The following is a 12,719-nucleotide window of genomic DNA, read 5'->3' on the forward strand; positions in this document are numbered from 1 at the left end:
ATAAAATGGGTGTATTACCTAACCCACCGAACAGAGCTGTTGTGCTTAAAGATACTGTGCACAAAGTGTGTGGTATCTAGTAGGGGTCCCCTCGTGATCATTTTTAGCCACTGTAGGCTAAAGATCTCCCTAGACCTCTGAGGCTGTGTCACAGCAAAGAAGCCTGGCCTCCCAGAAGCCGACTCTTGGTCCCCCTGACGGGTACCACACCCTGAACTGCAGAGGCTAAGCCAGTCCAAATGACAAGTTTTCCGTTCTTTCAAAAAGAACCTTAATTATGCACTCGTGCAAGAAGGATTTATGCCCCACGGTTCTAAAAACAGTTTAGAAAACTGACCCAGAAACTTCCTTCAGGATGGGAAGTTTAGAAATCAATCACTTCCCAGTTAGCCCACCAACCTTGTATCTGTACTGCTTTAGGAGAGCAGTCTGCTTATCACCACCCCAAACTTACGCCCCTTCCTATAGGGTTTGAAGAAATAGCAATTATTTTTAAATAAAATCATTCCATAAAGGCCAGCTTATGATATTCAATTCATCCTCAAGCCACATTAAGATGAGCAGCACCCACCAACATGTCACCCACCCAGGATGTTTTGAATCATTACACAATGAATTCACTTCACAAGCTCAGGTCTCTGACTAAAGAGCAGAAAACTATACAAGAGTCCTAACGGGTTCCCCCACAAAAAGAAAGGAAGACCTTGCTTCCCTAAAACAGAATTAAAACTTTTGACACTATCTGGAGACCCAATTTTACTTGTAATGTTACAAAAAACGCAGCTTTTCTCTTGTCACCACCCTGGGAAAAAAGGAAGAGCAGCTTGCAGAATCTGCACATACTTTTTTTATCCAAAGAACGTGTGCGCAGTGGCGCAGCCCAGCCCAGCCCCACCCCACCCCACCCCACCCCACCCCACCCCCACAGTGCTTCTTCCCCTCTGTCTCAGCTTCCCCCGCCCACATACCTCTTTGGAGCACCAGGCACACTTGGGGTGGATCAGCAGGCACTCTTCACAAGACGTGGCACTCCCTCGAGTGCATTCGTTGAGACCTTCAAAGCAAGATAAAGGTGCACCAATGAGTCCCTGGCCATAATCCCTGTGGAGGAGGCCTTTGAAAGGGATGGGAGGAGGGGTCACTTCCTTTCTGAACAGGGGCCTGGGTAAGGCTGCTGGGTGCAGGCGCTAGTGCTAACTGCAGGTTAAAGCTCAGGGGCTGAATATAAACACTGACATTTTGAAGCACCCACTGAGCGGGCACACCTGTGTGAGCAATTCCCATTTCTTCTGCTGGACCACTTGGATTTCCACCCCCTTTCCCACAACACAGCAGTTCTCCCTCACTGAGGGGAACAGGCCCCTTTACATTTAGTTCAGTCAAAATGACAAAAAAAGGAGTACAAAAAAGGAAAGAAAAAAGAACAGATGAGTCTCCTTCAGGCATAAGAAAAAAAAAATCCTAGCCCAGCCGGGTGTGGCTCAGAGGTTGAGCATCCACCTAGGACCCAGGAGGTCACGGTTCGATTCCCAGTCAGGGCACATGCCGGGGCTGCGGGCTCGATCTCCAGTCGGGGGTGTGTAGGAGGCAGCTGATCAATGACTCTCTCATCATTTATGTTTCAATCTCTCTCTCTCCCTCTCCCTTCCTCTTTCTGAAATCAATAAAGATATGTTCAAAAAAAAAATCCTAAATCCGGCACTGTCACACCAAACCCACAGTACACCGAAAGAAGCCAGCACAGCCCTTCGAGAAGGTAGCCCAGGAATACAATGCTGGGCTAAGATAAAGAGAATCCATTAATTCAATACATCACTAGTAGGTCAAATAAGACAAGCCATATCATCACCTCAGCAGGTAACGAAAAGGCATCTGATCAAATCCAAAAGCCCATCCCCCTTAAAACAAAATCAGGAACTAAGGTTAGAAGGAAGCTTCTTTACTGTAAAAGTTATTTATTTCAAACCCAGGCCACCTCCCCCCAACACCTCCCATGGTGTTGAGGTTAATCCATTGTCCCCTCTCCTCCCTCCACCCCAGTGCCCTAACTCACCCCCCTTCTCACACTCCTACCCACCCCACCCCGCCCCCCAGCAGCACAGCCCTCCCTGGTGAAACTTATCCCTTCCTTTCCCTTCCTCTCTGATGCATCAGGACAGACTTCTTTTGACCAAGAGCAGAACTTGACGGTTCTTCTCCAATGAAAATGACTCTTATTTGGTCCCCACAACACTGACAGACAGACAGACCCACTGGTCTCTCCTGGTTGCTGCCTAGAGGCATGACGGACAGAATAAGAAAAACCCAGGGCTACCAGCCATAGGAAAAAAGGGCTCAGAAAGTCAGGGGCGGGGGGGGGGGGGGGGGAGTCAAAAAGACAAAAAGGGGAATGTGGAAGAGAGGACACGGGGAGGTGGAAATAGTCCCATCTCCACTAAACACCATAACAACATTTACTGTAAGGCATCCTGAAACTCTAACATTTCCCTAATGTGTTCATTTTAATTTCCTGCTTCTCCTTTGTCACTAGAAGTAAAAACCCACAGAAACTGGGAGAAACGGGAAGCGAACTGTGTGGCCCCAAGGGACACTTGAGGGATAGAATGGTAGCTGGATAGAAGGGGGGAGGAACTGGCAGGACATGAGCTGCTGGGAAGAAAGGAAGGGTGGCTTTGAGGGTGAAAACAATGGTTTCACCAGCCACAGACCCCAACCCTGAGCCCTGGGCCCCTCATCCCCACCAGCCAGCACCCCGTGGGGACCCCTGCCTCACACACACACACACACACACACACACACACACACACACACACACACGGAGCTGGCATTGCTCTGTCACCATCGCACTGCCAGGCCTGCAGCAGGGCCCCCTGGGTGCGGTGCTGGACTCAGAACACCCTTTCCAGGAAAGACAAGCTGGGACCAACCATGGTGCAAAACCGTGTTTGAACAGGAAGAGCCAGACACTGGCCAAGGAAATCTTAGAATCCTGCCTGCCTCCTGCTTGCGGTGACTTTTAAATACACACTTGCGCCTTTGAAAAAGAGAATGCATGCAGGGTAAGTTTCAAAATGTCAGTTTAATTTTTTGTTCCAATCCCCTTACCTGTCAGGAACCACCACCTGGGGGTGGTAATCAAATCTGGGAGGAAAGTGACTTTCCTCCTGTTCTCCCCTCAGCTCGTCAAATACACACTCGAGCAAACCATGTGCTTTGGTGTATAAGATTGTTTCCATGAAATCACGGAACTACAGAACCTTGGAGCTAAAAATGTTTTAAGATGAGCTAGTCAAGTCACCTCAATTTATAGATGAAAACATGAGAAATAAGATTGACTTGAAACCAGGAGTCCAGTCTACAGGAAGAGGTCAGAGGTGGTGCTGGCCAGCAAGTGCCCACGTGGGGCACCTGCCTGGTGGTCCCAGCACCATCCCAGACTCAAAGCCACATGACCGGTGAGTTCCAGTGTCCTCTGGAAAAGATCTCCAATGGGCCTTTGGTCAGAAAGAAACCTGAGATCGGATATCTCACTTATGTCTCTACACCCAATCCATATAAATTCACAAATACCACTTTCTAGTTAGGAGGGCCTCATCACTGAGCTCTGGGAACTGTGGGGGTGGGGGTGGGGGTGGGGGTGGGGGCGGGGGTGGTGGTCCTGGGCTCAGGGGTCCTCAGTTCTGACCCACATCAGACTGGGCTCTGGTCTTCTACTTTGCCAGCCTGAGACCTTAGACATAACACTGAAAAGACTCAAATGTGATAGACATCTGGTATGATAACATATGGAACAACTGTAAAATATCTGTCATACTGTGTTACTAATTGTATTTTATTATCACACATTCACATGCAGTAGTATTTTACTGCACTCAAAATGATTCCTCTAGAATTAGGTTGCTGTGGGAACAAAATCAAATTCAAGAAAACTTGCACTAAGCATGCCATGCACGGGACTAGGAGATGCCAGGGGTACAGAGATGAATGACCCAGGCCTTGTTCCCCAAGAGCTCACAGCCTGCCGGGTCCCAGGCAGCAGCCAGGCACTCCAGGCTGCGACGCCATAGGCTGTGTGCTGATACGGGTCACAGTGCCAGAGAGTCACTCCCTTTGGCATCTCTCCTCTCTCCACCTATTAATATTTCAGACAGTTTGGATTTGGCTGGATGAGTCACTCGGCACCAATAGCACTGTGAAAAGAAGGAAGCAATGAATAAAAAGCTAAACAGCTGGAGTTCACAGATGTCAGAGTGTTGTGTCTAGGTCACGGAAACCGTCGCTGGCGGCACAGACGATGGCCCTGTCTTTTCTTAGTTGCTGTTTGCGTAGTGACTACTCCCAACTCAACTTCAACTGCCTGCAGCTCTTGATGTCTACGAAGCCTGGGGTTTACTGCAAACCATAATCTAAAAATACGCTCTCCTTCCGAAACTCATTGACTTACCCCTCTCCTTCATCAATCATATCCAGGCAGCCACCATATCCGGCGATCTTTCCTTCAAGATGTATGAAATGTTTCTTTCTTCTAATCCAACCCTTCCTGCCTGCCCCTCCACCCCACACAGTCCAAGCCAGGCCCTCTGCAGATCCCTGCAGCAGCCTCCTGCCTGGCCTCCCTCCATTCTGCCTCTCCCAGCACACATGTCCAAGGCCAGGCAACACCTACTGAAGCACGTACCCAGCAGTTGAAGTTTCCTGATCCAAAACATTCAGTGGGACAACAGAAGTGAGTACCAAGCTGGACCGGCCCTACTGGCTGGGGGAGAGGAAACACGACCCTAGTCAGCTGGGTGGTGAGACAGGGTGCACACCCTCCCTGGCAAGCCCACGAACAGTAACAGGCCATGCTATTCGGAGCAGTTAATGTCTGTGCCATCGTCTTCATGACACAAGTGAGAAGCCAGGCTAGAGAAATATAGTCCTGAATTACATTTTAGTCACTGTTTTCAAGACAACTGAAAATAAAAACATTTCGTTATTCTTGTTTAAAAAAGGAAAAAAGATGGTAAGGAACTGGCATGCTTCTCCCCACGACCTGAACACCTACCACATTTGTCACATAATAAATACATTATTTCTGGTACAGAACCTAGCACTGGTTTAAAGATGTTACTATGAGAAATAAACATGCCCTAGGAAGGATCTTAGTTCACATCTTAGACTGCCTTTCTGAACATCAGGCATTGGCAGAACGTCCAACAATGTCAACGTTACAGATAGGAATTTTTAATATCAATTCATATAATGGAATACTTGCACTGTTAAAAAAAAAAAAAAAAATGTGCATGCTCCCTATATACTAATAAAAAGCTTACTCTGGCCAGACTGGGGTGTGGGCTCAGTCGTTGACCTATGAACCAGGAGGTCAGGGTTGGATTCCCAATCAGGGCACATGCCTGGGTTGCAGGCTTGATCTCCAGAAAGAGGCATACAAGAGGCAGCCAATCAATGACCCTCTCTTATCACTGATGTTTGTATTTTTATCTCCCTTCCTCTCTCTGAAATCAATAATAAAAACATTTTTTTTAAAAAAAAAAGCTTACTCTGATAATATTGCTGAGTTAAAAATAAAAGGCAAGCACTGGCCAGGTGGCTCACTCGGTTGGAGCGTTGTCCCGTACCACAAAAGGTTGTGGGTTCGATCCCTAGTCAGGGCTAGTATGGGAGGCAACCGATCAATGTTTCTCTCTCACATCAATGTTTCCCTCTCTCTCTCTCTCTCTCCCCCCTCCCCTTCTTCTCTCTCTAAAAAATCAATAAAAACATATCCTTGGGGTGAGGAATAATGAATGAATGAATGAATAAATAAATGACAAGATGTAGAAGTGTTTTTAGTGCTGCCTTTCAATAAAATTGGGGGAGGGCATAGAAACACTCTGGATACATAAGAGGCCTAATGGGGGTAATCTGTGCAGGGAAGGGGTCTGAGCAATATTCTGGACAACGCAGTGTCATGTGTTGTCCTTGGTGGGAAACTAGAACAGAAAAAGGACATTAGGTAAAAACTAAGGAAATCTGAATAAGTATGGACTTTAGTTAACAATAATATGTCCATGTGGTACATTAACTCTAACAAATGTACCATGCTAATATCAGATGTTAATAACAAGCAAAACTGGAAATGGGTTTATGAGACTCTCTGTACTATCTTCTCAATTTTTCTGTAAATCTAAAACCGGTTTTATTTTTTTAAGTTGAAGGTTATTTTTAAAAATGCCATTGAAACCATGGAGGTGGGAGTGGGAGAAATCAACTGAGTGCCAACTACTGTGGTTGTATCAGGAACCTAAGGTAAGTAGGACCAGGCCAATTCACCTGGTAGCACGTGAGACAGACCCCCTCCAGTCCCTGTATGCGCTATGAGCCAAGGGAAGGGGAGGCCAATTCTGCTCCTCCAGAGGGATGCAGAGAAGCCTTCACAGGGGAGGGGATATTTGGGCTGGAATTATGGGATGAGGAGAGGATATGCTGGGCATGAAAGCTCCACTTACTGGCCACATGACCTTGGGCAAGTCACTTTACCTTCCCAGGCCTCAGCATCTTCATGCAAACAATTCAACTAAACAGTCTCTATCATAGATTCCATCCCCCCAAAATCTCAACATTTAAACGGGTTCTCTCCCCCCCAGAATGTGTCTTCCTAATAAGCTACATGCAGAGTCCCTGACCTCAAAACTATTTGGAGAAGGCAGTGAGGAGGTAAGGAAGGGACACCCCTTCTCCCCAACACACACACACACACACACAACCAAGACTTCTTGCTCACCTATGCATTCAGCCAATATGATTCAAACACTGTTCGAGGCACAGAGGCTAGAGAGATGACTAAAACTGCTAAAACTCCCTGCCTCGTGGAGCTCATGTCCCCGGCTGGGGACACCCTCGGTAGGGAAGATACACAATATCAAAGTAAACAAGTACCTTAGATGGTAAGAGAGCTAAGGAGGAAAATCGAGGAAGGAAAGCACACGGGAAGAAGGTGGGGCCAGAGGTTGCAGTTTTAGTTGGGCATGCCCAGGGAAAACTGGCTGAGTGGGAAACTACTGAGAAAAGGTAGAGAAAGCCTGCCCTGCATCTCTGGGCCGAGAGTACTCCAGGCAGAGGGAAGGGCCTGCAGCAGGAGCAGCGGTATTGTGCGGGGAAACAGCCAGGACGAGGCTGGTGATGCTGGAGGGAAGTGTGTGAGGGGAAGTGGTAAGGAATTTGGGGGACAGAGAGAGGGAGAGAGAGTTCATAGAGAGCCTGGCAGGGCACTGGCAGAACTTTTTGGAGGGTTTTAAGCAAAGTGGCATGATCTGCGTTGTTTTAACAGGATCACTCTGAGTTAGAATGGAGAATTACTCAAGGGACAAGTGCAGAAACTGGTCCCAGTTCTACGAGACAAGCAACCATCTCTGAAAACCTCTGGTGGGGGTGGGCATGAGGGTGGGGGTGGGGGAGGGAATCCAGTAAGGAGAGGACGGGCCACACTACAGCCCCCTCCAAACATCCTCCACAGGGGATGTGTCCAGGCCTGTCTTGGAGCAAACTCTTCATGGTGTGGCAGAGGAATTAAACCCTGCTTTCAACAGAAGAGGCAGCCTCACAAACCAACGGGTGCCTGTAAATAAAGTGTTCCTTTACGTTTATAAAGACCATTAATCCCATTCCAACTGGAAAGAAAGAAAACAAACCATAGCTGTGGCTTTCCAAAGCCCTCTGCCCCAGCCAAATGAAAATACCTGTGAAAAGAGCCCCTACCCCATTAACCCAGCCGCACACCACCAAGTGAACGGACACTATTATTTAAGTACTGTGTAATTGTCCCACATTGCTGATATCCTTAAGACTTCTCAGAATATGTCCACGAACCAGCTGAAGAAGAAAAAGTAGTTACCAGGGCAGGCAGGCACAAAGGGCCTTTTGCCAACCACTTAGATATTTTAATTCTCCGTTGCCTCAGTAGCTAAATAAGCATGGAGAACAGGCAAGAGAGGAATACTAATTAAAGCTAATTAGACCCTGCCCTCTTCTGCTTCAATCCCCTTTATGTAAAGCCCCCTAATTCAAGGATGAGTGAGCTAAAATGTAAATACCTAGGGTAAACAGCAGTCCGCACACCAGGCCCCCTATGTGTATCTCACTGTCCCAGTCATTTCTAAACCTGTGTCTGATTACCTAAAGAGGGCCACAAACCCACAGGCAAATCCAAACAGCCCCATCACAGACCAAGGAAATGTGGGCTGGGGGAAGGGCTGCCAACAGGAGTCCACTAATATAGACTAAAGGACTCCCTTAGGACTTAGAGCATTGGAATTTGCAGGGCATCACGAAAAGAACATTTAAAAAATAATAAACTATGATAGCAAACACAGCTCTGGTCCTACAGTAAGATCAATAGCACATTCCCCACTCCTTAGAGAGCAAGGGCCTCACCCCAGAGAAACCCTTCTTTGGTCCTGTGGAAAGACCAGTCCTAGGGTCCTGTCCAGAGGCTCTTGACCATGGGGTAATACTGAGAACAGAAGATAACCCTGGGGTGGGGGGTTGTCAGCCTGTCAGAGGCTTGTTTGAAATGAGCACCCTTACATTAAAAGTCTGTTTCCAGCTGGATTAAGCACAGAGATGAAAGTGTGGTGAAAGCAACGGACCGGCAACTTAGCTAATGGTCTAGGGACACCCAGGCAGGCATGGCCCTGCAGGTCATCTCTTTCTTTCACTAGATAAGGAAGGGTTTTCTTTCAAATCATGCTCCTAGTAGCAAGACAGAAACAAATTCTGGAGAAAGTATCTGCAGGGCTTCAAGAAAAAAAGAAAAGGGAAGGAAGAGAAAAGAAAAACTATTTTTAAACTATGTTTGATGTTGGCTCAGCACCACCGGGAAACTAGGAGAACTCACAGGGATGTGAGTCAGCCCCTTTGAACCTTGGGAAGCTGCAGGGCATAAGAGGGAGATGACCAGGTCTGGACGCCAGCGATGGACTTGCTCTGCCACCATTCTGCTGATCCACCAGGGCTGGCTGAGCTCTAAGGTAAGGGCAGAAGAAAAGGGAAACCTGAAGGAGTTGGAAATATACCACCATGGCTCAATGTTGTTGTTGTTTTCACTTAATAAGTGTCAGGTAGGACAAAGGGCACTGGGCCTAAAAAGTCTTGAGTTCCACAGACAAGGTGGACGGGCAAGTCACTTCACCCTCTTGGGCCCACTCGAAAAATGAAGATCATGTATATGAACTTCAAAAAACAAATCATGACGCAAATGAAAAATCATATATTGAAATAATTCTTTGCAGCTGAAAATACAAGGTTTCATTAGAACCACAGAATGTCAAGCTGTAAGGGAACTTAGAAGTCATTTCCTTTAGCAATTCCTAATTTTTGGATTTCACAGGACATTAACAGAACAAAACAAAACAAACCAAAAAAAAAAACAACAACAGGGAAATTTATATAGGATTGCCAGACATTTATTTTGTGAAAAAAAAAAAAAAAACAACTACCCTCTGTTACCACTTTTAATCATTAAAACAAAATGAGTTTCCCACTAAAAATAAAAAAGAATTTCAAAATTAAAGGACAGTCCTTGTGAACAGGGGACTGGTTGGCAAAGATACACTCCTAGGTATGAGACAGGCTACATCTTTTTAGTTGCATTTTCCTGGGGACCCATGAAAACATCAGTGATGGGCACTGGTTGCCAGATGGGTGTTTGGAAACCACTGATCTATTCCAAGCTCTGCAGTGATTAGTGTCCCATAAAAGAAGCCTAGCTACAGTATTAAGTTTGAATTAGGGCCTGAATAAGTTTTTTGTTTGCCGAGACTCCCCCAGGGCTCTCAGACAGAAACCTCCACTGCCTTCGTGTAAATCAGACACCGTAGGGGAGACTGTCCTGCCCCCCTCCGCAGCCAGGCACTAGGCTCACAAGAGCAACTAAGTACTTCGGCCTTGAAAGTGAACGGAGCACGCCAACAGTTATTTCCGACGGGAAGAGAAAGTTTGGGGCTTCCTCCCCTGTCTCAAAGGCCCGGCACCCAACAGAGCATCCTTTGGCTTTCTAACTGCCACCCAGCCGTCTCCCAACTCCGAAAACTTAAAGCAGGTAACACACAGCAGCCAGCTCAGGGCAGTGTGGAGTGTATTAGCGCGCACACGCGCACACACGCGCGCACACACACACACACACACCACCACCCCCCCCGCCCCACCTCCGCTCCAGAATCCTCCGCAGTTAGGGAGGTGTGCCGCACGGAGGAATGTTTGCAAATCGCGGTAAAATGCCAGGCAGAGGAATCAGATCGGGAAATCCCAGGTGTGGCCGTGGCTAGGGACCGGGGTCTCCCCTCGGGTTTGCGGTTTCTTGGGGGAGGAAGCAGAGGGATTACACCTTTAAAGAAAGCTGGTTGGCCCGGGCGCAGTGAATCTCTTGGACTCCCTAGAGGGCCTTGAGCGCCCGCAGTTCCAGGAGACGAGCCGTCCGGGTCTCGCACCTCCAAGTGTCCTTCGCTGTCCGGGGACTAGGGCACCGGCGACATCACTCGGCGCCTACCACAAGCCCGCCGGCCCCCCGCGGGCCACAAGGGCCGCTTTGTGCCAGGGAGTGTCGCGTCCCGGCCCCGACTCCGGGCTGGCCGAGGCCCTCCCCGCCCTGGGCGCGGGCGCGCGGGGACTGGGTCAGCGGGCGGGCAGGCTGTTTACACGCGAAGGGAAGGCTCCTCCTCAGCCCGGGAGGGGACCTGCGGCCGACGACAGCCCGGCGGGACTGCGCGGGGTGGCGCGCGCACTTCGGAAGCCCTTCGCCCGGCCGAGCCCAGGCAGCTCGCCCACCTGGGAGGGCTCAGGAGACGCTTTCCATCCTCAGGCACCGCCTCCCGCCCCGGCCCCTCCAAGACGCCTTCGGGCCGCTTTGCGCGCAACAAAGTTTCTTTCTGCAACAGGGCAGAGAGGCTTACCTGGGAGCCTGGGCACCAGCGTGCAGAGCCCAAGGAGGCAGGCGTACAGGGGCGCCGGGGCCCGCGGCATGGTGGGGCGCCCGCCTCAGCGGCGGCGCGGGCGGCGGGCTCCGCGGGGGCGTGCGTCCCAGGCCGGTGCGCGAGGGCCGAGGGCCGGGGGCCGCAGCCGCATGCCCGGCGCGCAGCCGGGACTCACAGTGCCCGGGGCCCGGCGGGAGTCGGTGGCGGCTGCGCTGGCCCGCGCCCCACCGCCACCATCCCTCCTGCGGCGCTCGCAGCGGAGTCCCGGGGCAGCCGCTGCCCTGGCTCGCCGGCCCGGACGCCTAGGGTGCCCCAGCTCCAGACGGCCCCGGACGGCGGCTCCGAGCAGGGGAGGGGCTGGCTCCGCTCAGTGGCCGCAACTTGGGCTCCGGGACGCGCCCCGCGCTGAGGCTCCCCCGCGCGCCGCACACTGTGCTCTTCGCCTCCGCCCCTTCGCTCCCCCCTCCGGCCCGCCAGGCTCCACTTTCCTCCCCTCTTCTCTCCTCCCCTTCTCTCCCCTTCCAGGCCCCTGCCGGGCTGCCACTCGGTCAGTTTACGGCGGGGCGGGGCGGGGCGGGGCGGGGCGGGGCGAGCTCCGGGCCGGGCCAGCTCCGCCCACGCGCGGGGAACGGCCGGGACCGAGGCCGCGGTCCAGGTGTCCGTCCCTTCCGGCGCGCAGGGGCGGGGGCTCCAAGTCGCTGGGTGGGGTCTGGCTCCGCGCTCCTGGGGGCTGGGAGCCACCGGGAGGGGGCGGGACACTTTCCGCCCCGCGAGCCTGGGTTCTTCCGAGGCGGGACTTCTGGAGGGAGAGCAGGTACTGGGGTCCCCGCAGAGCCGCGCCCCGCGCCCCGCGCCGGCCGGAGGAAGGACCGGGGCGCCCGCGCGCGTAACGGCGAGGCGACGAGCTCGGTGGAGAAGGTGGGGAAACGCGGACCCCACTGCTTCCTCGCAAACGTTTTGCCCCTGTCGAGGATTCGCGACTGGCCGATGCGCCTCTAGTCTTTGTTTTACCTCGATGCGCCCGCGGGTTCCGTCGAGCCAAACTGATACACTCGGAAGCATCCAGCTGCTCCGGCGAAAGTCCACCTGACGGTTCACACCCGAGCTGGCTCTGAACCTGCCGGTGAGGGGCGCGGAGGGGGAGCTCCGACCCCTGGCGGCACGTGCGGAGCTGGATGGGGAAGGGGCGAAGACTGGAAAGGAGAAGAAAGCAGCCCGCGGCCGGCGGGGCCCTCTACTAAATACTTTGCCGTGTTAACTCGGGTGATGCTCCTGGCAACCCCACTGTTACCCGGATGAGAAAACTGAGGCACAGAGAGGTTAATGTGCCAGGAGTGACAGTGTCCGAAAGTGCCTTGTCCAAAAGTTCAGAATGCTTTGATGAAAAACAGAAGCAGTAAAGGGGTCAAGAGCAATGTGACCTGGCCTTGCAGGTCAGGAACCACGTGGACAGATGGCTCCCAGGGGCCAGGCAGGGAATAGTTCTAACTGCCCAGATTAGGGAGTTTGGAGTTCAACCTTCACTTCCAGGTGCAGTCCAGGTAAATAGTCCACACACACACCACCACCAACCCTACCGAGGTGGTGCCCCCACGCATGAGAAAGTCAACCTGTTCTTGCAGTGTACTGTGCCTAGAGGCAAAACTCCAGGTTTCCCTGAAGGCCAGTGCTTCGTCCTAAACCTGCATGCAAATATCATTTACGCTATCTATAATATCTCCTTATCTGATCTGATGGTGCTGCAGAGGCTGCCCGGGGTTTCTCTTG

At 51.3% G+C, this 12,719-nt stretch overlaps 1 protein-coding gene across 1 annotated transcript in view; it reads right to left on the minus strand.

Annotated features, from left to right (window-relative positions):
* Window positions 1–11,038, minus strand: part of ITGB5 (integrin subunit beta 5) — a 102,453-nt gene extending 91,415 nt beyond the window's left edge. Inside the window, exons 1-2 of the mRNA XM_016200119.2 lie at window positions 10,932–11,038; window positions 969–1,054 (exon numbers count right to left, since the gene is read on the minus strand). Of these exons, the coding sequence (XP_016055605.2) occupies window positions 969–1,054; window positions 10,932–11,001 (156 nt within the window). The 5' untranslated portion in view covers window positions 11,002–11,038. The remainder of the gene's footprint in view (window positions 1–968; window positions 1,055–10,931) is intronic.
* Between the last annotated feature and the right edge of the window lie 1,681 nt (window positions 11,039–12,719).

The sequence above is a fragment of the Miniopterus natalensis genome, chromosome 6, assembly GCF_054644295.1.
Source record: "Miniopterus natalensis isolate mMinNat1 chromosome 6, mMinNat1.hap1, whole genome shotgun sequence".
Lineage (NCBI taxonomy): Eukaryota > Metazoa > Chordata > Mammalia > Chiroptera > Miniopteridae > Miniopterus > Miniopterus natalensis.